This window comes from Schistocerca nitens, chromosome 4 (genome assembly GCF_023898315.1).
Source record: "Schistocerca nitens isolate TAMUIC-IGC-003100 chromosome 4, iqSchNite1.1, whole genome shotgun sequence".
In the NCBI taxonomy this organism is placed as follows: domain Eukaryota; kingdom Metazoa; phylum Arthropoda; class Insecta; order Orthoptera; family Acrididae; genus Schistocerca; species Schistocerca nitens.
Window position 1 is genome coordinate 389,055,022 of NC_064617.1, and position 26,458 is coordinate 389,081,479.

Sequence of the window (26,458 nt, forward strand, 5' to 3'; positions counted from 1 at the left end):
TCAGTTTTTATAATATAGGAAGAAGAGTCAAGAAGAATATTGCCAGCTATGACAGACAAGTAGAGGCCAAATGCAAAACATATTACCTAATAGTAACCTAGAAGTAACCTAGATCTCATGTCTGTGGATGTTTATGGACCTTTACCTGAGTCTAATAACGGATTTTGTTTTGTTTTTGTGGTGGTTGATGTATTTTTGAAGTTCATAAAGTTGTTTCCACTTAAGAAAGCTACCAGTAAGCAAATCATCTCTAAGTTTGAAAACACATATTTTCATCAGATGGGTATCCATAAAACAATTTTATCTGATAATGGTTTTCAGTTTACATCACAAACTTTGAAAGATTTTGTTGATCTTGTAAAAATAAGGCATATTCTAACCTCGGTGTACCATCATTCGAGTAACCCTGCAGGAAGATATATGAGAGAGATTGGAAGACTGTTTGGAACATATTGTAGTAAGAATCATAGCAGCTGGATAGATTATGTCAGTGATTTTGAAGATATTATGAACAGCTTACAACATTCTTCAACAGGTTTTTCACCATTTGAAATCATGTTTAATCACAGACAAGCTAACTTCATTTCTAAAAATGTTGAGTTTCCACCATGTAAAATTCTGTCTCCACAAGAGAGGGAAGAATGTGTTAGGGAGATGATGAAAAAACAGGGGGATAGAAGAAAGCAGAGACATGATGGCAAAGGTAGATTTTCTATGTCTGAAGTAGGAGATTTCATGTTGGTGAAAGCCAAAGAGAAATCTAAAGTGTTGACATCCGAGATAAAGAAATTTTTTGACATTTATATTGGACCATTTGAAGTTCTTGAAAATCCACATCCTAATGGATACAGACTTGTGTGTCCAAAATCTAAGAAGTTGCTTGGATTATGCAATATCTCTGAACTGAGAGCATATAGACGTGATCCATAAGTATCTAATTTTTGTTTGTTTGTTCTTTTTCCATAATTTTGTTTGTCTGGAATTTAGTTTTAGTATGTGAGATGATGTGATTTTTAAAGTTTTGTCTTATCTGTGGAATGAGTTAAAATCTATGAGACACTATATAGTTGTGTTCTGTAATAGACTTGTACTTTAGAATTTAATACATATATTTCATGAGATTAAATAAGTAGATCTTTTTACAGTTTTGAAATGGGACAATATTCATAATTTGTACTGTAAAGATTAGGAATAGTATCTGAGAATATCTGTGTGTATTAACTTATTAGTCAATTCTTTTAATTGCATTAACTTTATTCATTAATGTCTCTTGTGTGAACACTTTAATTTCACCTGACATAAATCCCATATAACTGATGCGAAGGGGGTATTGAACAACACATTTAGTACTCAAAACAATGTTTCAGGATTTGATGTGAATGCTGGGCAGGAAGTTACCTATCCATTGGAGCATGTGATGATAACTCTATGGAGGAAGTTGAAAGATGTGGGCAGATCCACTCCCCACACTGCTGTATGGTTGTACCCTGCTTCATCTTGCAAGAGATTGTGGGTGCTGGGTAACATACTCTAGCGTCTGTTGACTGTGTTGTGTCTGATATTTGTGAATTGTTAACCAAGACTGCTAAAGACAATGTCATTCAGCATAAATTCATGTTCTTTTTTAATTTTTATTTATTTATTTTTTAATTGGGGGACTGACTTTCCAATAACTATGTCAATTTAAATCAGTATGTATTTTTTTTAAATTGTAGGTGAATCTTCTAGGTCTCTATGTATGTAGGTTAGCGTGGAAGATATTTACTGGTATGGGCAATATAATAAGATGTATACATGTCTGCTTTCATACACTGATTTTGGTTCTCAAGCTACTGAATTGTGTCATCATTCAAAGCAATTTATGATTATGTTTACCTGAATTTATCCTGAATATTGCAATAGTATTTGATTGGAACTTGTATTGTGGAAAAACTCATGCTTAGCTCTGTTGGTCATCACGACAGAGAGAGTGTGTGTGTGTGTGTGTTAAGGAGAGCATACAGCCATTGAAGTTAGATGCTTCTCACAAATACTCTTTGCATAATTGGACTTATTGATATGATTATGAGTTTTATTCATTTTATTGTGTCAAAACTTTTTTTGCTGGTTTTTAGCCGATATGGTTTGGATTCTTGGCTTGGTCCCCACACTGTAAACTCTGGTCCTAATATTTTTCCATTGTTATGTTCCTTCATGAGTCAATATATCCTTGAATACTCTGGTTTGTGTGGCTGATTGATTCTTGCTCATGATGGAACATATTCTTCTGGTCTGTATCCATTGTTGTGAGTTTTTCGAGTTGTACATTAGGCTCTGAAATTTTTTTTCTCTTCTCTTTTGAAAATTTTGAGGGTTTGATTGTATAGATCTTAACTTAAAATTTATAAATTCTAGTAATTTGCATTGTCTCTGTAATTATTTCTGTAGTTTAGTGGTGTAATGTTGTAATTTTGACTTTGAATTATTTGTCTAGTGATAGTATGTTCCACAGATCTGAGAAACTGAATGCCATATCCTGATATATGTACAGATTATGATTTGTATAGTATACATTTTTCTTACATTTTCTGTAATATGTTATGTATCAGATACTTCTATACATCTATCTACTATCCTGGACATCATATTGCGCACCGTTGGCAAACCTTATAGTCTGTTGCAAAATATTGTGAACACCCTGTTTCCAAATTTTGTGAGGAGGATATTATAATGAATCACCCTCCCCTAACATTACCTTTTTTTTATAAACATAACCAATACCATGTATACTGTCAATTCTTGCATAGGTGAACACTATATCAGCTGCTTAACTGAATGAACTTCATATGATTTTGTATATGATGTATTATATCTCCGGCTAAAATGTGTAAAAAGAAATTAATGTGTTACATTTGATATGTACTAACAGTTAAAATTTCACTTCTTTTAAAAATATTTGAAATTACGAAATTTCTGGTATACTTAAAAATTCATATTATGAATTGCACAATCTAATGCTAATTATTAAATTTACTTCTGGATTAATTTACAAAATGATGATATATTTTAGCAAAGGTGCTTATTTTGTTAAGAAAGTTTGTAAACTCTTTTGCTTTGTAAACTCTTTAGAATATTATTAACATCGCAGAATGTAAGGTCCATGCCTCTGATGGAATCAGATGTGTCTTTGAGTGTGTCACTAATACTGTAATTTCTGGTGTGATAGAAGTGAAAATTGTACAAAAGTGAAAACCGAAGTGGCTGAGTGGTTCTAAGCACTTCAGTCTGGAACCGAGCGACCGCTACGGTCGCAGGTTCGAATCCTGCCTCGGGCATGGATGTGTGTGATGTCCTTAGGTTAGTTAGGTTTAAGTAGTTCTAAGTTCTAGGGGACTGATGACCTCAGATGTTAAGTCCCATAGTGCTCAGAGCCATTTGAATTTCAGTCAGTGTGATTTAGAAATGGGATAAAATAAAAAAAAAAAAAAAATCATAGCAACAGATAATTCTTCATCAGTTATTCCATCTTCAGGAACTCAGAACATTGTTGTTGTTGTTGTGGTCTTCAGTCCTGAGACTGGTTTGATGCAGCTCTCCATGCTACTCTATCCTGTGCAAGCTTCTTCATCTCCCAGTACCTACTGCAACCTACATCCTTCTGGATCTACGATTTTTACCCTCCACGCTGCCCTCCAATGCTAAATTTGTGATCCCTTGATGCCTCAAAACATGTCCTACCAACTGATCCCTTCTTCTAGTCAAGTTGTGCCACAAACTCCTCTTCTCCCCAATCCAATTCAATACCTCCTCATTAGTTACGTGATCTACCCACCTTATCCTCAGCATTCTTCTGTAGCACCACATTTCAAAAGCTTCCATTCTCTTCTTGTCCAAACTATTTATCGTCCATGTTTCACTTCCATACATGGCTACACTCCATACAAATACTTTCAGAAACGACTTCCTGACACTTAAATCTATACTCGATGTTAACAAATTTCTCTTCTTCAGAAACGATTTCCTTGCCATTGCCAGTCTACATTTTATATCCTCTCTACTTCGACCATCATCAGTTATTTTTCTCCCTAAATAGCAAAACTCCTTTACTACTTTAAGTGTCTCACTTCCTAATCTAATCCCCTCAGAATCACCCGATTTAATTTGACTACATTCCTTTATCCTCGTTTTGCTTTTGTTGATGTTCATCTTATATCCTCCTTTCAAGACACTGTCCATTCCATTCAACTGCTCTTCCAAGTCTTTTGCTGTCTCTGACAGAATTACAATGTCATCGGCGAACCTCAAAGTTTTTACTTCTTCTCCATGAATTTTAATACCTACTCCGAATTTTTCTTTTGTTTCCTTTACTGCTTGCTCAATATACAGATTGAATAACATCAGGGAGAGGCTACAACCCTGTCTCACTCCCTTCCCAACCGCTGCTTCCCTTTCATGCCCCTCGACTCTTATAACTTCCATCTGGTTTCTGTACAAATTGTAAATAGCCTTTCGCTCCCTGTATTTTACCCCTGCCACCTTCAGAATTTGAAAGAGAGTATTCCAGTTAACGTTGTCAAAAGCTTTCCCTAAGTCTACAAATGCTAGAAATGTAGGTTTGCCTTTTCTTAATCTTTCTTCTAAGATAAGTCGTAAGGTTAGTATTGCCTCACGTGTTCCAACATTTCTACGGAATCCAAACTGATCTTCCCCGAGGTCCGCTTCTACCAGTTTTTCCATTCGTCTGTAAAGAATTTGTGTTAATATTTTGCAGCTGTGACTTATTAAACTGATAGTTCGGTAATTTTCACATCTGTCAACACCTGCTTTCTTTGGGATTGGAATTATTATATTCTTCTTGAAGTCTGTGGGTATTTCGCCTGTCTCATACATCTTGCTCACCAGATGGTAGAGTTTTGTCATGACTGGCTCTCCCAAGGCCATCAGTAGTTCTAATGGAATGTTGTCTACTCCCGGGGCCTTGTTTCGACTCAGGTCTTTCAGTGCTCTGTCAAACTCTTCACGCAGTGTCTTATCTCCCATTTCATCTCCGTCTACATCCTCTTCCATTTCCACAATATTGTCCTCAAGTACATTATAAATCAAAATTTCAGCTGCAAGAATGTACCCCTAGATGCAGTAAGTAGAGCCAACAACAAAAACAAGAAGAGAAAATGAATATAAGTAAAAAGTTTCTCTTTTGTTTGTCTTACGCTTCTTGAAGGTTTCGAAACTTTTCTAGACAGAGAATTTTAATAGTGATGGGTGGGAGGGTAAGACTATAGGTTGCAGGTAATATATTAATAAGCACTGCACCAATTCAATCAATAGATGATGACAGAGTGATAAATAGAGATGGATTAAGGAAAAAGAAATGAAATGAGTAGTGTTGCTGAAGAAAAAATGAAGGAACATGAAGAAAAAACTGAAAAAAAATTTACATGTGAAAATACAATGAAAGAGAAAGGGGGGATGGAGAATGAAGTCAGAAAAGTAAAAAGCAATAAACAAAATAACAAGGTGTAATAAACAAAACATATACCAAAAAATAATAGTGAAAAAATGTGATGATGATGATGATAATAATAATAATAATAATAGGTAAAGTGGGCATGTGGGAGAGATTTTTGTGTTAACAGAGAGTAAGTCCAGGAGGGTGTCAGGATGTGAAGATATGTCTGAGAGCCAGTTCCCATATCTGAAATTATGGAAAACTGGCATCCGTTGGTGTAGCAGGAACTCAGGTTCTTTGCGTCATGCTGTAGAGCATGCTCAGGAACTGGGTGCTGGGTGGCCCAAGGCTTCTTCTAGCTCATTAATGCTCTCAGTCATTTTAGTAGTGGTTGTTTCTATACAACACACTGTGCAGAAGACATGAGGTACAGTAGTTGATAAACCATGGTTTTGCAATTTACTCTGCTTTTGATATTATAGGATTTACCAGTGGTTGAGCTGGAGTAGGTGGTAGTGGGTCAACGCATGGGGCAGGTTTTACACTGGGGGAGACAACTACAGGAGTAAGAACTATGGGCTAAGGATAACGGTCTGGTAAAGTCATATGGTTCGGCAAGGATATTATGGAGGCTAGTTGGGTGATAAAAGGTGACAGCAGGTGGTGAGGGGAGGATATCACGGAGAGAGGATCTCATTTCAAGTTGACTTGAGAACATGATAATAGTCTTGGCTGAGTAATTACTGTTACATTCAAGTTCTTGTGTAATGCATATGTGCATTCTCTTCATGTGTTTAAGAAAAGTATTAGGCACATTTATGCAATCGGGAATGCTCAGTAGCAGCTAGGCTACATGTACATTCGACAATTAAGCATCAGCAAGGAGCATTAGTGATGAAATCATAGGAGGCAATGTTGTGCAACCTTAGTAGGGACAATATCTGACTATTCGGGAGTAGGATCTTACAATCTGAGACAAACTTCTGTCACAATGTCTGCAAACGTGACATCAGACCCACCTAGCAACAGTGAGCTGAACGCCCATTGGCTGAAAGATAAAATGAGAGAAGTGTCCTTATTGGTTGAGGGAGAAAGGGGGCCTCTCTCTTGTCCTTTGGGAAGACAGGACGAGTTAGTCACGAGGAGCCACTCAAAACACACGGTCAAGTAACTGGGGTGGCTCTAAAAGAGTGGTCACGAGTGCATATTTCAGATGTTAAATAAGATATAAAGTGAAATTATTAGTTATAAGAACGCCACATGCCAGGGGCAGTGTATCATGTCAAGTCAGAAAACGGTGTTAATGTGTGTAAAGTGTCAAATATAACAGCACAGTCCAGAGCCACCATATTGCAAATGCTGATTCTGTGATGTGTGTGACAAAGCAATTTCTGTATTAAAACAAGTATAGTACAAACGTTGTTGAAAATTAACAACTGGCATCCCTAAACACTCCACTTCAGCAGGATTACCACCTACATGGAACCTGGCAACAGAGCGCTACTACTGTGCGACGAAGCAGCAAGACACCATGTTAGTGATACCGACCAGAGAAGTACTTCCTTCTTGCTACAATGCCACTGAGGGTGTTGTACTTGGTATCAATGAGTGAGAGATATCTTAGATTGAGCGTGAAAAAGATAATGTTGTGCAAAAGGAGTTTTTTTGAATGAGATTTGTGGGGTAGTTGTGGTGGAGGTGACAGGATTGTTCTTACTCTCTAAAATAAATAATGCGATGTTCTCTATGATAAATGATATGATGGACAGGAGGAGCAGCAATCTGTAGTTGCTTGCTGACAGTGCTGTGGAGCACAGGAAGCTGTTGATGCTGAGTGACTGTAGGAGAATACAAGATGACTTATAAAGACAAATTTATAGTTGTATATAATAGAGGGAAACATTCCACGTGGGATAAATATATCTAAAACACAGATGATGTTACTTACTGAATGAAAGTGCTGGCAGGTCGATAGACACACAAACAAACACAAACATACACAAGAAATTCAAGCATTCACAACAAACTGTTGCCTCATCAGGAAAGAGGGAAGGAGAGGGAAAGACAAAAGGATGTGGGTTTTAAGGGAGAGGGTAAGGAGTCATTCCAATCCCGGGAGCGGAAAGACTTACCTTAGGGGGAAAAAAGGACAGGTATACACTCGCACACACACACACACATATCCATCCGCACATACACAGACAGACTGTGTATGTGCAGATGGATATGTGTGTGTGTGTGCGAGTGTATATCTGTCCTTTTTTCCCCCTAAGGTAAGTCTTTCCGCTCCCGGGATTGGAATGACTCCTTACCCTCTCCCTTAAAACCCACATCCTTTCGTCTTTCCCTCTCCTTCCCTCTTTCCTGATGAGGCAACAGTTTGTTGTGAAAGCTTGAATTTCGTACGTGTGTTTGTGTTTGTTTGTGTGTCTATCGACCTGCCAGCACTTTTGTTCGGTAAGTCACATCAGACAAATTTATAGTTGGTATGATGAGTGACAGCTTGCTCTAAATGTAGAAAATTGTAAGTAGGAAAGAAACAATCCCATAATGTTCACATACAGCATTAGTAGTGTACTGCTTGACACAGTCATGATGATCAAATATCTAGGCATAATGCTGTAAAATGATGTGAAAAGGAACAAGCATGTAAGGTTGGTAGTAGGGAAGGTGAATGGCTGGCTTTAATTCTTTGGGATAATTCTGGGAGAGTGTGGTTCATCTGTGAGGGAAATAGTATTTGCAGCACTAGTGTGACATATTCTTAAGGACTGTGTGAGTGTTTGGGATCCTCACCATCTCATAATAAAGCAAGACAATTAAAGCAGTTCAGAGGTGGGCTGCTAGATTTGTTAACTAGTAAGCTCTATTAATATGTGAGTATTACAGTGATGCTTCGTGAAGTCAAGTGGGAATCTTTGGAGGGCAGATGACGTTCTTTTCATGGAACACTATTGAAAAAATTTAGAGAAGCAGAATTTGAAGCTGACTGCAGATCGATTCTACTGCCACCAATGTACATTTTGCACAAGGATCACTAAGATAAGAGAAGCAAAGGTTTGTACAGAGGAATATAGACAATAGTTTTTTCCCTTGCTTTATTTTCAAGTGGGACAGGAAAGGAAATGACTAGTAGTGATACAAGGTACCCTCCACAATGCACCATGCACTGGCTTGCAGAGTATGTGTGTGGATGTAGATTTAGAGGTACAGACTGAGTGTACACACTGGTAAATCCTACAATATAAAAGGCAGTGTGAAATCATATGTGTTATTTACCAACTAACGTGTATACTCTCCACAGTGTTTGTTCAGGAAACACCACTACTGAACTATGAACTATGATTTAATGATATTTGGATGTTTGGGTTGGTCCGAAGTTTTTACGGTGACTGCTTGTGACAAGTGGGGTATCTGTCTGAGTCTCAGCCTGGCAGAAAATTTTCATGCCAGTATTGGGTAGTAGAACAATACCTAATACAGCTGATGTCAAAGAATTCATAGTCAGTGGATTAATCTTGAATTACTACTTAACTGGTACATGAATGGGCATGGATGAACTGTTTGTCTTGGAAACACCTAGTACCCTGCTGCTGAACTTACTCTACAGCAAGACTAAAGAGTGAGTTTCTGCTGCACCACATGGGTTATCTGTCTCTGTACAATCAATACAAGTTCCCTCAACTCCTGATATTGGAACTGGTCATATAGCATATCTTGACATCTTCCTCCTGGTCGTACCCTCCATTAACACACTATTGCAACCCTCTCTTTTTAAATTATTATCACTTTTTTCATTATTTTTTATGTCTTCGTTATTTACATTTTTTATCATGTCTTATTGTTTACTTTACTGCTTTTTGATTCTCCATTTCACTCTCCATCCCCTCTCTTTCACTGTTTTCCCTTATCTCCTTTTCCTGTTTGGTCTGAACTATATTGTTTATTTGATTTCTGTTCCACTTAATATATTTTTGCTTCTCTCTGTGTCATCCTCATCTCAGAACTGAAACTGGTAGAGTGCTTACTAATGTATTTCCTTGCTCTCTCTGTTGCCTCTCTCTTCATGTCTGCAGCTCATGGTCTCGTAGTCGCATTCTCACTTCATGAGCATAGGGTCCCAGGTTTGATTCCCAGAAGTGTCAGGGATTTTCACTTGCCTCGAGATGACTGGGTGTTATCATTTCATTATCATTCATGAAAGAGGCAAGATTGAACTGAGCAAAGGTTGGGACTTTGTATGGGGGCTGATAACTGCACAGTTGAATGCCCCACAAACCAAACATCATCATCGTCATCTCTCTTCATCTTTGTCCCCCTTGGTTTTACAACCTGTCACCTTGGTATCTGAGTTACCTACCATTTTCTTTTTAACCTTCTGCTACCTATCTCTGCTTCCTCCTTGCAGAAGGCACAAATAATTTCAGAAACTTGGATTGTTTCATGTTTCTTTTTTTATGTGTCTATTGGCAATACTAAAAATTTTGTCTTTTGAAGGTAAGTTGTGGGTAGCAATTCTGTCTCATAATTTATATTTTTCACAAGCAAATTTTCTTTTTGATACACATATAAGGAAGAGTCTGCTGTGATAATAGAGAACTGGAACTTTATAAAAATTAATAACATGTGCTCAGTTAATTCAGTGATAATGCACTTGCCATGAAACAAGACATACACTTGCATTAACAAATCTGCTACACCATTAAAGTTGGCTTAAAACATTCAGATATACAGTTTTACTTGTGATAAACCTACGCTATAAAGCAAACACCTCTAAGTGATTATAAACTACCAAGTTGAAGGATGCACCACTGCAGTCAGCATTTTTAAGTTCACTTTTAAGGTTCTGTACCTCAGTTTTTAAAAATGGAACCCTTACAGGAACACTTTGTTGTCCATCTGTCAGTCAGTCTGTTGTGACCCCTTTTTTCAGAAATGAGTAGATGTATCAAATTGAAATTTATGTTAAATACTAAAGTCTATGGTCCCTTGGCAGCATAAAAATATTTAAGGTTCTAAGTTAACATTGTCAAAACTTATGGCATTTATGTCACATACTCACAAACTCACTCATCAAAACCTTTGGTTGTGCTATGTATACATAACTAAATCAATGAAACAAATCTATTTTTGAAAATATAATATAGATAGATAGAAGATCTACTCATCAAGCAGTGCCAGGAGAAAACACCCAATGAAGTTAAGGAAATATGCAAACTTTTGAAGCTATTTGCTCCTTCTGGCAAAATGGCTGAAGGAGCAGAAAGAGGAATGAAAGCAAAGGATTGGAGGTTTAGGGAAAGGGAAGAGTTATGGAAAAACTCTCCACAGCTTGGAAAAAACTTTCCATAACTCTCTCATTTCCTAAACTAAACCATTCCTTTTCTTTCATCCCCCTTCCTTCTCCTTCAGCCCTCCTGCCACTGGCTCTGAAAGCTTGTGCATTTCCTTAAATTTTATGTGCATTTCCTCTTGCTACTGCTTAGTGAGTAAATTCTTTTACCTATCAAATTATTTTATGGACACACAATTAAGTTTGTGTGGAACCTTCAGATCATTTGTCCATTTTATTTTTAAAGTCATAACTGCTATAAATCTCAGCACACATATCCCCCCAGTTTTGGAGCAACTATTCTAAATACAGATCTTTTCGCAAATGATTTCATCTTTCATGTAAGTGCTAGTCTGTTAACGTAAATATGTAACTATGATAGTTCATCAATTATTGGTACAGGTTTTAGACTTCCCAAAAAAAGATGAAAAATTCCAGTTAATACTTATATTTTAAAATATTAAAAAAGCTAAAGTGGAAGAAAAAGAGTTCTCATTTGAAGTGAGCTTACCTGCAACCAGGAAACCAACAGTGGAATTATGAGTGTACCACTTCACATCTTTCATGGCAACAGCACTCTTCTCTGGTGTCAAACTTTTCACATCCCCTTAGAGAAAAAGACATTTTACTCTAGAAAACTTTCAGATTTGTTTCATATGGAATGAAACAGTGAAAACTGTAAGACATGATCAATGAATATGAATTTTACAGATCTGCTGCTATGCTAATGTACCTACAACATGTTAGGTCTGTAAAGAAGGAACCTGAAAGCACTATGTGGTTGTAAAGTTCAGTAAGTGAAGTTGTTTCCTATGGAAAAACTTTGTTTTAGAGAAAAGGAGTGAAAGATATAAAAACTTCTGGACACCAAGATCTCTGGCCCCTCATAGTTTGAGTCAGCAATGTTCTTGTAATACCTTTGATCAGTTATTCAGGCAAGAAGAGAATAATACCAGCATATTACCTATAATATACACTGAAGAGCCAAAGAAACTGGTACACCTGCCTAATATCATGTAGGGCTCCCCTGAGCATGCAGGTGTGCCACAACATGACGAGGCATGGACTTGACTAACGTCTGAAATAGTGCAGAGGGAACTGTTACCATGAATCCTGCATGGCTATCCATAAATCTGTAAGCATACAAGGGGTTGGAGATCTCTTCTGTAGAACGTGTTGCAAGGCATCCCAGATATGCTCAATAATGTTCATGTCTGGGGAGTTTGGTGGCCAGTGGAAGTGTTTAAACTCAGAAGAGGGTTGCTGTAGCCACTCTGTAGCAGTTCTGGACATGTGGGATGTTGCAGTTGCCCAAGTCCATTGGAATGCACAATGGACATGAATTGATGCAGATGATGAAATACGATGCTTACGTACATGTCGCCTGTCTCATATCTAGATGTATCAGGGATTCCATATCACTCCAACTGCACACACTCCACATGATTACAGAGCCACCACCAGCTTGAACAGTCCTCTGCTGACATGCAGGGTCCATGGATTCATGAAGTTGTCTCCCTACCTGCACATGTGGGTCCGCTTGATGCAATTTTAAATGAGACACGTCTGATCAGGCAACATGTTTCCAATCATCAACAGTCCAATGTCAGTGTTGATGGGGCCAGGCAAGGCATGATGCTTTGTGTTGTGCAGTCATCAAGAGTACAAGAATGGGCCCTTGGCTCTGAAAGCCCATATCAATGATGTTTCATTGAATGGTTTGCACAATGACACTTGTTGATGTCCCAGCACTGAAATCTGCAGCAATTTGCAGAAGTGTTGCATTTCTGTCAAGTTGAACAATCCTCTTCCATTGTCATTGGTCCCAGTCTTGCAGGGTCTTTTCCCAGCTGCAATGATGTCAGAGATTTAATGTTTTGCTGGGTTCCTGATATTCATAGTACACTCGTGAAATGGTCACATGGAAAATCCCCACTTCATCGCTACCTCAGAGATGCTGTGTCCCATCGCTCGTGCACTGACTAACACCACATGCCATTGTGGCAGCAGTAACCAATCTAACAACTGTGCCAGACATTTGTTGTCTTTTATGGATGTTGCCAATTGCAGCATCATATTCTCCCTGTTTGTGTATCTCTTTGTTTGAATAAGGATGTAAATGATTAATGGATTTCCCACTGACAACCATGCCTCCATCCTTGCTACCCTCCCTGTTTTCCTTTCCCTGTTGCTTCATAACCTGGGTTGTGAGTAACTGAATCTACTTTCCCTTCTTCCCTTTCTTTCCCCTCTCTCCTCCCTGATGAAGGAACATTTGTTCTGAAAGCTAGGAACGTAAATTTTCGGTTTTTTGTGTATCGGCTGTACTGAGCTGAATTAAGTACTGGCCAGCCCCTCTATCTCTTTGTTAGTATCTGAATAAGGATGCCTATACCAGTTTCTTTGGCACTTCAGCCTATAATAATGAGAATATCTATACTGGAAGGCAAGTCCAGAACTTTTGGTAGTGGAGTTTTGTACTTTTTCTCCATCACATGATATTGATATTCTGCATTACTGTGTAGCTACGTATTATAGTTCATAACAATATTATTCAAGTCATAGAAATATCAATATGTAACACTTTGTATGAATAAAAAATAGAATGATCACATAAGTTCATTCATAGCTAAGGATGGCGGCAGACTATGCTTTAGCTGGTAGCTAATGCATTAGAAAATGCTCTGTATATGCAGTTATTTAATTGCATGTAAAAACAAATCTGTGTAACTAAGTACTATTTTAGTTTGAGGAAGCATTGTAAAATAATGTGTTGGAATGTTCTGAGCATTTAGAGTCACAAACACAAGAATTTGTTGGTACTACAATGGATTGTGAATGACAAAAATACACAACTTCTATGTTTCTGAATGAGGAAATTATAGTATTATGCTTATTTTTCCCTAAATATTGTCATCTTTGATTCCTTATTGTTTCAGAGTTGTGGTAATATTTTCTATTAAGCTGCTTTGGGCAATATTGTGATACATGTCCAATCTGTGATTTATACTCTGTGCACAAATAATCCACTTTCAGTGTCTCGCTAGAGTAACTTTAGTGAGTGATAGTGTGTGTTGCCCATACTTGTTCCAATAATGTCCCATAAGTAAAAAAATGGATCAACACCTGATAAGCTGACTGCAATAAATTGGGATCCTCCATCATATTCAGCCACTGTGAAGAGACTTCTAAAGAAAGGGTGACTACTGCACAGTAGGCCAAAAACAAAGCAGAGGACTATAGGCAGAGAGATGTTGAATGAAACATGTGTGGCTGTCACAAGAACAGTACATGAAGCCTTCAGAGACTACCGCAGCAGAATATTATTGAAAAATCTTTCACAAAACTCAAAGAAATTCTGATTGTTTGTAGAGGCTGTTAGTGGTACCAACTTAATGCCTAAGACACTCATGTATGGCACAGAAACTGAAAGTGAGGGTAGCAACATAAAATCAGAAATGATGAATTCCATTTTTGAATGTTCCTTTACAAAGCTACTGCCACAGTTTAATTCTCATATCACTGCAGAGATGAGTGATACAGATATTAGCATCAGTGGCACTAAGAAACATCTAAAACCACTACATTTAAACACAGGTCCAGTGCCAGAGGGAATCTATCAGTTTCTACACAAAAATTGCAGTTAAGTTAGCTCCAGTTTTAACCATAATATATTGTGGATCCCTTGAATAAAAAATCCATGCCTAGTGACTGGAAGACTCTTTTTAAATTTTAGAATGTATTCTGAGCTCAAACATAAAGAGGTGTCCATAACAGAATAACCTCCTCCATACCAACCAGCATGAATTCCAATAACAGCGGCCACACAAAATGTAACTCAGGGTTTCCTCATATGACATCCTAAAAGCTGTGAATCAATGCAGTTAAGTGGATGCAGTATATCTTGACTTACAGAAAGCTTCTGACCCAGTATCACACCAATTCTCATTAAAAAACGTACAAATATATGGGGTACTAATCAAAATTTGTGGCCCATTCAAGGGATTCTTGGAAAGAAGGATGCAGCATGCTACCTTGGATGGAAAGTCATTGACTGAAGTAGAAGTAACTTCAGGTATGCTGCAAGGAAATTTGTTGGAACATTTGTTGTTCATGTTGTATGTTAATGACCTGGAAGACTGTATTAATAGCAACCTCAAACAATGGAAAATCCAGGATGGAATATAACAATATTATGAGAAGGGAAGTTGCTACTCGCCAAATAGCGGAGATACTGAGCCACAGATAGGCACAACAAAAAGACTCTCACAATTATGGCTTTCAGCCAGTTAAGCCTTCATCGACAATAGACACACACACACACACACACACACACACACACACACACACACACACACACACACACACAGAGTCACGCAAACGCAACTCCCATGCACGACTGAAGTCTCAGGCAACTGAAACTACACTGCAAGCAACAGCACTGGTGCATGATGGGAGTGGCAACAGGGTGGGGGTAAGGAGGAGGCTGGGGTGGGGAGGGGGAAGGGTGGAGGGTGTGGACAGTGAAGTGCTGCAGATTAGACAGAGGGCAAGAAGTCTGAGGTTCTATATTTATCACAAGGTCATTAATCCCCAACATGAAAAGGAAAGGGTTCAAACACTCTTCCCTGCAGCACACCCAACATTATTTCAACATCTGATGATGACACTCTATCCAAGATAACATGCTGTGACCTTCCTACCCAAAAATCCCCAATCCAGTTACTAATTTCACTTGATACTCCAGATGACTGTACTTTTGACGAGTGTAGATGTGGTACTGAGTTGAATGCTTTTTAGAAATTAAGAAATACTGTGTCTACCTGTCTCCCTTGATCCAAAGCTTTCAATGTGTCATGTGAGAAAAGTTGGGTTTCACATGATTGATGTTTACAGAATCCATGCTGACTGGCATGGTGGAAATCATTCTGTTTGAGACACTTCATTATGTTTGAGCATAGAATATGCTCTAAGATTCATGTCAATGATATTGGATGGTAGTTTTCTGGATCACTTCTACTACCCCTGTAAATGACTGTGACCTGTGCATTATTCCAGCTACTGGACATAGTTTTTTGGTTGAGGGATCTATGAAAGATTTTTATTATAACCGGGGGCTAACTAAACTACAAATTCATTATAGAATCTGATAGGGATCCCATTGGACACTGGAGCTTTGTTCAGTTTTAACAATTTCACTGTTTCTCAAAACCACTGACATTAACACTTATATCATTAATCTTTTCAGTGGTACAAGACTTAAATTGGGGCAGTTCTCATGGGTTTTCATTTGTAAAGGAACATCCGAAAAAGGAGTTAAGCATTTGAGCTTTACCCTTGCTTCCCTCAGTTTCAGTTCCTGCCTCACTCTTAAGTGACTGGGCATTAACTTTGGTGCCACTAACAGCTATTACATATGAACGGGATTTCTGTAAGTATTGAGAAAGATCAAAGGCTTCACTCATTGCTCTTTTGACAGACAAACATGTTTCATTCAGCGTCTCTATCTATAGGCCTATGCTTTGTTTTACACCAGTTATGCAGTAGTCTCTGCTTCTTTAAAAGTTTCTTTACAGTGACTATAATGGAGGGTCTCTCCTATTATGGTCTGTTCTACTGGATTCCTATCTATCTAATCTATCAAGTGCATGGTTAAGTCACTAATATCAGTTTTGATGTGATCATCTTCAAAGAGGTCAGGTCTATTTGTTGCCATTAGATGTAATATATTTATATCATGAATGAGCATATGAACTATCTGTTCTAGTAAGTTTTCAGAGGCAACATTTAGTTATGTTTCACAGGATATCTTGTCATACACACCACTAATAAAACTGTAATCTTCCAAATAGATGATTAAAGTCTCTATTGATGATTACAGAATGATGGGGGAACTTATGTACAGGTGAACTGATGTTTTCTCTAAAGTTTTAGGTTACATCAGGGGATTAATCTGGTGGGTGATAGAAGGATCCAGTTACCATTTTATGCCCACCCCTGATGATGGGTCTAGCCAAAAGAAAATCACATACAGCCTCAATTTCTATCTTGGTGGGTTTGAGTTTCTTGTCTACTATGACAAATACTCTACAGACATTTCCCATTAGCCTATCCTTCTGACATATACTTTTATTTTCCCCAAAAATCTCACAGCTATCAATTTCAGGTTTCAACCAGGTTCCTGTTCCCAGCATTACATGAGCTTCACTGATTTTCAGTAGCACTTGAAACTCTGGCATTTTGTTGCAAATGATTCAGCAGCTAACTACTATGATTTTAACGCTACCACCTGTGGGGAGCATTATTTTGGATCCTACACTTCTAGATCTCTTACAGCTGGCATTACCTGACTCGATGGAGAGTCACATAAACTAAAACCCCTTCAATTGCACCCCATACACAGTAAGCTACCTGGGTAATGGTTTCTGATATGAGTGCACATCTGACCCTACAGTTTTCAACACTATGGCACAAGTGCAGCATGTCACAGACAAGTTTCTCACAGAACTTTCAGTCTTTGGTTCAGTCCTTCCAGTTGGAACCAGGAGACGAAGGCCACAATCAGTTCCTTGGACAAATCTGCAAATTGTAAGCTTTGTGGAAACTCTGTATGCCAGGCTGGTCTTCACAACTTTCTCTGCCAGTTGCTGGAATAATCTAAGTATGACTTTGGTGCCCAGATGACAGGCATCATTTGTTCCAGAGTGTGTCACAATCTGCAGTTGGCTAACCTGTTCCCTCAATGGCTGCTGGAATAGCCTCATAAACAGGCTGAATGAGGCCCCCAGGCGTGGACACAGAGTGAACTTGATGTTCCTTCCTGTCACTTGCTGCCATTTCCCTAAGGGGCACCATTATTTGCCATGCATTTGAACTGGCATCAATTATTAGACCCCTTCCCCTTTTGCATTTGCCTCCTCTTGACATGTGACAAAGCAAGTTTTCCCAAAACAGGTGAAGTGAGTTCCACTGACTCAGTGGGTGCAATGGCACATGTGTTAACTGTAGAAGCATTTAATAAAAAGTACTACATCTAGGACATTTCTATTGTCATTACCAGATAGAACAATATGAACCTATCCTAATAACTCATGAGATTATGATATGTGTGAGTAATTTCAAAGACACTGTTTCAGCTCCATGAAACCAACTGTCAGATCTTGTTAGCACTACAAACACAGGAGAATAAATTACTGATGCTATCCACATTGCCATCAGGGAGCTTTTGTGCTCCATTTTTCTGTATCCCTATGTTGCACCAAATTAAAACAGAAGCAAATAACTGAAAGATCATAAAATGCTATTTATAACAACTGAAGAAGAGGTTCAAGGTGAAGAGTTCTTTCCTGGAATTGGAAATGGGCCACACATAAAAGTAGCTGACTTTCTGAAAACAAGGACTTACAGAAAGTTAGGTCATAATCAGCAGTCACAGTCTGCAGGAAGTTGCCATCTGTGCTCCAGTCCATCTGAATAAGTGGCTGCGCTCCCCGGATCTTGTTTGACTTCTTGTAGGAGAATCCATCTCGGCTCACTCTGAACAGGTAGATGCTGCCATTCTGGGAGCCAACAGCAATAACATCTCCCGCTAAATAAATATTAATAAAATATGCATTAGTTCACTCATTAATTTATTCATTCACTGATTTATTCATACATTGTGTTCCAAAACCCATCATGGAATAGAGCCCTCAAATATGCTGAACAAGTCAAGACAAATCAACTAGCTTAGGCTACTTCAGTAAATTATACAAAGAACAGATTATAACGTCTGTTAATTTACTCACATTGATAGTTATGGGAATTACTTAAATACATCTGATACGAATAATAGTTCAGTCTGAAATTTACTCCAGAAAGTTAAAATGTTCTGATTAATTTAGGACTGGCCAATAAGATGCTCTTCTATTTTAGTTTAGAATTTTGTGACACTTACAATTTTCTGCCTGATGTCAGATAGTACAGTAATCTGTTAAAGACTTTACACCAGAATAAAACATTCAAATGATATTGTTGGTCCATTCCTGTCATAATAACATTATCAAGATAATTAGCACGCTGAACTGCATGTTGTGTTACTTGTTCCAGAAACATTTGGAATGTTGTGAAGGTACTTGAGATTACAAAGGGGAGCCTGTTACACTGACAGAGTCTAAAAGAAATTATCTGTAATGGCTCATCTACAGAGAGTTGTAAGTGAGCATACATGAGGTTCAGTTTAGAAAAATACTTTCCATCCACTGATTTAGCTAAAAGTTCATCCAGGCACTATTATATTTTCATTTTTTGTGAATCATACACTTTAAATCCCACAATCTCTGAAGCCTAGATAGGGATGCATATTCAATTTGGACATTATTATTCCTTGTAATATTATGGACATCAGTTTCACAATTCATCCTGAATTCACTGTTAATATTACCCCTCATACAATGAAAGAGTAATGTAACAGCATTTGAGTGAATCCAGGGTCCTTGAAGGGGCTTCCTTAAGAGCTTTGATTAACAGCTTTGCATAATATTCTTACTGCATACATATAAGCAGTGCTTGATTTGTGATGATATGCACTGGTATACTGTACTGGTACCTCTGACAAGAGAAAAATCAGCACCACAGATTTTGACATGTGGTATGATAGAACTTTCACTGTGGTTGAAGCTATGTAAAACAAATGTTGTTTTCAAATTTTTAAAATGTTTAGAAAAGCATCAGAATAACGTTTTGAGAAGTTTAAATTTCAAAAACATCTCCTCGAAGGTCACAGTACTGAAACATCCTTTTTAAGAATGAGGCACTACTGATAAGGAATAAACACTATTTGGATTTCAGCAGCATTGCTTCAGATTATGCCACATGACAGTATTGAGTGAAAGTATGCAGATTATGCTAGCAGTCCCATCAGCAGGTCAAGACAATGAGAAAAACTTTAATGCTCAAAGGAAGCTGAAGTTAGCATTTTTTTTGCTGATATCAAGAGATAGCAACTTCAGCAGTCCTGAAGTAATAGCGGCAGAAGCACTGGTAGTTCTGGTATGCAAACTGTGAGATTGGTGACCAAGCTTGACATGGACAACAACTCTTGTAATCGAACATCTTAAGTTTAACATGCGGACCTCACATCTTATTCACTTTTAACCATTCAGCATTGTGCTGGCTCAACTGCCGTTATTATTGACTGTCTTATTTGTCCTATTCAGTACAATTGTTGTATTGTAATGTAGGCTGAGACAAATAATACATTATTATATGTTCGAAAGGAGAAGAAAAAGAAACAATACTGCAAACATACACATACAAAGTATACCTACAATTTTAATTCAAGGTTTCAAGAAAAAATGCAGTACTGCAGACAGTATACATATAAGATATACAATATTACATACAATAGCATACAAATTATAACATTTATAATATAACTAATCTCATACAGAACTTATAGCTCTAAAAATTCATTTAAAATATATACATTATGGTTTATGGTTTCTTGAATACAAGATGTTTATCAATGCCCCTTGTGGGAGCTTCTTGTAAATTGTTTTACTGGACTGGATAACTCCTTTTTGTATTATACCGAGAGTTATTGAATCTCTGTGAAGACTTTGCTTCTGCCCTGTGTCATGATTGTGAATACCACTGATTACAAATATTATCAGCGATCACCATGGTCATTGATTAGACTACAGACTTGCTTGCTACTTGATTCTGGAGTGCTGATCTATGTATTGTGTGTTGTGGTCTGTATATTGTTATTGAGAATAAACCACATTAAGGATAGAACATTGGCAATGAGGATATCTGAACTTAATGTTTGCATCATTATGGATCCACTGTAGGTAAAAATTTTACAACAGTAGAAGCAAGAAAATCACCAATAACTAGAGCTTGTACAGCAAGAACTGGTATTGCAGAAAAAGCAGCAGGAACAGCTGATTGAACAGCCAGCAAAAATGATTAACATCAATTTGGAGACTAGCAACTCCTGCGCAACTGGCATCTGCAGCTACAATAGCATCCCATAATACTGACTGTGCTGGTCCTACAACCCGCGTCTGAGTTCCCGCTCTTTACACTTTATGATGAGGCCAAGGCAACTTCATCAGCATTTCCAGTCATTCTGTGCATGATATTCAAAGCATCAAAAGTCTCTTGTTTCTGTGGTAAACCTGAGATTTTTTATCTGTGCAAACTCACTGCTTTAGTAGAACCAGTAGAATTGTCATTTGAGGAAATGTATAACCTATTAGGCTATTAGTTTTGGAAATGTATGCACCTCAACTAAAATTCTGTCAAATTCACAAGTGATGTAAGTCATCATGTCACTCATGATTTACTGAACTTTAGCCATAAATGTAAATTTAATTATGAAAAGTGTGTCACATCTTATCCAGACTTGTTAATTCTCAAGTTATCTTATGCTACCCTCAATACTGGTACATTTGACAGGAAGTACTGAAATTAATAAACCTGTCCTTAGAGGAGTGTAAACCAAATGGGAATGTAGTGGAAGGAGCATTTGAACTAACTGGGGACTTGAAACATGACAATGCAGGTTCTTTTTTTTTTTTTTTTTTTTTTTTTTTGCAGGAGTGAATCACAGTCGTAATAAAACCAACTTTTTCCATGATTTAGTAAAGGTGATCTCATAGCTTGATCACACAAACTTATTAGTGTCTACCATTCCTTACTGTTATGACATACCAGAAATCAACCACACAGTGAATAATTTTAACAGATATATAATGAATACATCATCAAGGTTTGCTAATGTGAAGGTAATTGATGTCAATCCATTTTAGCAAACAAGTGATTACACTAACCATGGGCTACACCTAAACAGCACTGGGAAGTTCGAACTATGCAAAAACATTGTATCAATAATAAGAAAACTGTGGAACTGAACTGAAGAACTAAAAACTCTTTAAATCTGCTCTGTTAGAAAAGTCACCTCTTGTGCTGCAGAAGGTACTCCATGCCAGTCTACCAAGGAAAAAAATAAGAATGCAAGCAATACACAAATATATGAATCTCAGCTAACATTGCTAAATTTAGAGATAATAGCTTGCTTTCTCTACAGAAGGTAAAGTCTTTTTCATGGGCCAACAACAACAATATAACAATAATAATAATTATTATTATTAAATTTATCACATACTTCATCCACAGAAACATCAATGTCATTTGATGCTTGATCCGGAGAACCTAAAGATCTTGGAAGTGTTTCTGCTGCTGTATATGGAAGTGAAAAAACTGCACCACGAGCCTCAACAAGAGTAAGATGAGTGCCAAAGGGAAGCAGTGATTTTTTATGGCTGGAACCCTCAGAACCACAGAGACATCATCAAGTGGACAACCGCTGGCTGTGACATGTCACAGTAGAGAAAATTCAATTCTATATGAAAAAGTGGGATATGTTGTGAACATACAATAGGACAGTGAAGGTAGCTATAACAGTCTTATTATTTTTCATTGAAATATCAGAGGTCTCAAAAATAAACTAGACTTTCTATCTGTAAATCTAGGTGACATAGATTTTATTAATCATGCACATGTTTATGTGTTACTGAGCATCACATGACAAATGGAATTGGAGGGCTGCAACTTGAGGGGTATAATTTAGCTACTTATTATTGTAGAACAGGCAGAGAGAACAGTGATGCTATAATTTATATTGACAACAAAATTATCTATAAATCTTTAGATTTAAACATATATTCTGCAGATCAACATTTTGAAGTCTGTTGGATTGAAATAACTGCAAAGAACCTGTCAGTTATGGTGCTTACAGTTTACAGAGTTTCAAGCAAGGAAATTTTGTATTTTTCTGAATAAGTTAGAAACAGTTTTGGGTAAACTTTTATCCAAATCCAAAAATTTAATAGTTGTTGGGAACTTTAATGTTAACTTTGTAAGTGACAGTAGCAATATGGCTGACCTGTACATTTAATGAATTCTTGCAACTTGGCTGCTGTGGTTAACTTCCCCACTCAAGTTACAGAAAACTGCAAAAGTATGATAGACAATATTGTCATTGACAAGAACAGAATCAACAATGCAAGTATAAGCCAAGTCAAACAGCCTTTCTGATCATGACGGCCAACTACTTGAGGTTAATACCATCAGTTTGTGCAGCAAAGTCTTCCACACCTACCAGCACTCTAGATGTATAAACACTGAAACTCTTTCCGACTTCAATTACCATCTACCACAAATAGATTAGGACCCAGTTTATAGGATAAGTGATGTAAACGATAAAGTTAACATTTTTGTAAGTGAATTTATCTCTCTGTTTGAAATGTCTTTTCCAAAAAGAACTGTCAGGAAGAACACTGAGATTTCTTCTAGTAAACCATGGATTACAGAAGGAATTAAAATTTCTTGCAGGACTAAGAGGGAATTACATGCCTCTTTAAGATTGTCAAATGATCCCCTTAAAAGATATTTAGAATGTCATAAAGAGAGAGCCTGGAAAAAATTAGCAATCATTTCTTAACAGCAGCAGATCATGTTGGTTGTAAGGATTCATTAAATATCGCTATGAATTTGTTACAAAAGGCAGGCCACAACATATATGACCCAATTTGTATGGCTCCAGTCACTACAGTCAGCAGGGACAAAGAATCCTGTGAATTTTTTTTAGTGCATTATCTGAAAACTACCTTGAGCAGTTAAGCAGAGAACTGACTCATGGCAATAACATTAGACCTTCTGGTGACAAACATACCAGAAGTATTTGAAACAGTTAACACAGAACAGGTAATCAGCGATCATAAAGCGGTTACTGCATTGATGTTTTCAGCCATAAATAGAAATATTAAAAAAGGTAGGAAGATTTTTCTTTTTAGTAAAAGTGACAAAAGGCAGATTTCAGAGTACTTGATGGCTCAACACAAAAGTTTTGTCTCAAGTACAGATAGTGTTGAGGATCACTGGACAAAGTTCAAAACCATCGTACAGTATGCGTTAAATGAGTATGTGCCAAGCAAGATCATAAGAGATGGAAAAGAGCCACCATGGTACAACAACCAAGTTAGAAAACTGCTGTGGAAGCAAAGGGAACTTCACAGCAAACATAAACATAGCCAAAGCCTTTCAGACAAACAAAAATTATGCGAAGCGAAATGTAGTGTGAGGAGGGCTATGTGAGAGGCGTTCAACGAATTCGAAAGTAAAATTCTATGTACTGACTTGGCAGAAAATCCTAAGAAATTTTGGTCTTAATGTCAAAGCAGTAGGTGGATCAAAACAAAATGTCCAGACACTCTGTGATCAAAATGGTACTGAAACAGAGGACGACAGACTAAAGGCCGAAATACTAAATGTCTTTTTCCAAAGCTGTTTCACAGAAGAAGGCTGCACTGTAGTTCCTTCTCTAGATTGCCACACAGATGACAAAATGGTAGATATTGAAACAGATGACAGAGGGATAGAAAAACAATTAAAATCACTCAAAAGAAGAAAGGCCACTGGACCTGATGGGATACCAGCTCGATTTTAGACAGAGTACATGAAGGAACTTGCCCCCCTTCTTGCAGCAATGTACTGTAGGTCTCTAGGAGAGCGTAGCATTCCAAAGGATTGGAAAAGGGCACAGATCATCCCTATTTTCAAGAATGGACATCGGAATGGACATCGGAATGTACATCGAACAGATGTGCAGAACTATTGATCTATATCTCTAATGTTGATCAGTTGTAGAATTTTGGAGCATGTATTATGTTAAAGTATAATGACTTTTCTGGAGGCTAGAAATCTACTCAGCAGGAATCAGCATGGGTTTCAAAAAAGATGATCATGTGAAACCCAGCTTGCGCTATTCATCCACTAAACTCAGAGGGCCATAGACACAGGTTCCCAGGTAGATGCTGTGTTTCTTGACTTCCGCAAGGCATTTGATACAGTTCCCCACAGTCATTTAACGAACAAAGTAAGAGCATATGGACTATCAGACCAATTGTGTGATTGGATTGAACAGTTCCTAGATAACAGAATGCAGCATGTCATTCTCAATGGAGAGAAGTCTTCCGGAGTAAGAGTGATTTCAGGTGTGCCGCAGGGGAGTGTTGTAGGACCATTGCTCTTCACAATATGCATATATGACCTTGTGGATAACATCGGAAGATCACTGAGGCTTTTTGCAGATGATGCTGTAGTATATTGAGAGGTTGTAACAATGGAAAATTGTACTGAAATGCAGGAGTATCTGCAATGAATTGATGCATGATGCAGGGAATGGCAATTGAATCTCAATGTAGACAAGAGTAATGTGCTGCAAATACATAGAAAGAAAGATCCTTTATCATTTAGCTACAATATAGCAGGTCAGGAACTGGAAGCAGTTAATTGCATAAATTATCTGGGAGTAGGCATTAGGAGCGATTTAAAATGGAATGATCATATAAAGTTGATTGTCGGTAAAGCAGATACCAGACAGATTCATTGAAAGAATCCTAAGGAAAGGCAATCTGAAAACAAAGGAAGTAGGTTACACTACACTTGTTCGTCCACTACTTGAATACTGCTCAGCAATGTGGAATCTGTACCAGATAGGGTTGATAGAAGAGATAGAGAAGATCCAATGGGGAGCAGTGTTCTTCATTACAGGATCATTTAGTAATCACGAAAGCATTACGGAGATGATAGATAAACTCCAGTGGAAGACTCTGCAGGAGACATGCTCAGTAGCTCAGTACAGGCTTTTGTTGAAGGTTCGAGAACATACCTTCACCGAGGAGTCAAGCAGTATATTGCTCCCTCCTATGTATATCTCGCAAAGAGACCATGAGCATAAAATCAGAGAGATTAGAGCCCACACAGAGGCATACTGACAATCTTTCTTTCCACGAAAAATACAAGACTGGAATAGAAGGGAGAACTGATAGAGGTACTCAAAGTAGCCTCCGCCACACACCGTCAGCTGGCTAGCAGAGTATGGATGTAGATGTAGATGATAAAATCCTTCATAAATAACAATTCTACAGACATTGACAACATTTTATTGAAAGTCGTAAAGCAACTCATGTGCCACATTTCTAATGAATCTTTGCAGCGAGGTATTGTCTCAGAGAGATTGAAGATTGCTGTTGTGAAACCACTTTTTAAGAAGGGTGACAAAACTAATTTAACCAACCATCATCCAATATCTCTGTTAACTTGCTTCTCAAAAATATTAGAGAAAGTAATGTAAAAAAAGAATTGTAGAGCATCTCACAATTCACAACATCCTCAACAAAAATCAATTTCACTTCCAAAAAACAAATCAACAGAGAAGGCTATTTTCTCTATAACAAATGAAATTTCTTTCAATGGAATTTTCTGTGACTTGTCAAAGGCCTTTGACTGTGTTGACCATAACATGCTCTTAAGGAAGGCCAATTTTTATGTTTTGAATGGTAGTACTGGTAGATGGATTGAATCATATCTACACAATAGGAAGCAGAAGTTGATACTAAATGGTTTTGATGGATGTCCTGTCTCATCTGACTGCAGCACATTAAAGTGTGGAGTGCCACAAGGATCCATTCTGGGGCCTTTACTGTTTCTTATCTTTGTCAATGATCTCCTGCTCTGTACAAACACTGAGAGCAAATTTACATTTTTTTTCACTGGTTTAAGTCTAAGGGATTAACACTAAATATTGAGAAATCACAACACATTCAATTTCATGCATCACTGCATGAAAATGAAGCAATCAAATTATA

At 37.6% G+C, this 26,458-nt stretch overlaps 1 protein-coding gene and 1 long non-coding RNA gene across 2 annotated transcripts in view; one reads left to right on the top strand and one right to left on the bottom strand.

Annotated features, from left to right (window-relative positions):
- The window catches only part of LOC126251551 (echinoderm microtubule-associated protein-like CG42247), a 569,483-nt gene that overhangs the window by 25,610 nt on the left and 517,415 nt on the right, over positions 1-26,458 (bottom strand). The window contains 2 exon segments of the mRNA XM_049952063.1: positions 11,272-11,367; positions 18,166-18,348. Coding sequence (XP_049808020.1) covers positions 11,272-11,367; positions 18,166-18,348 — 279 coding nt within the window.
- LOC126251552 (uncharacterized) overlaps positions 1-26,458 on the top strand; it is a 46,893-nt gene that overhangs the window by 2,735 nt on the left and 17,700 nt on the right. The window contains exons 2-5 of the long non-coding RNA XR_007545755.1: positions 1,368-1,479; positions 11,472-11,553; positions 21,697-21,837; positions 21,924-22,198. This is a non-coding gene — a long non-coding RNA (uncharacterized LOC126251552). The remainder of the gene's footprint in view (positions 1-1,367; positions 1,480-11,471; positions 11,554-21,696; positions 21,838-21,923; positions 22,199-26,458) is intronic.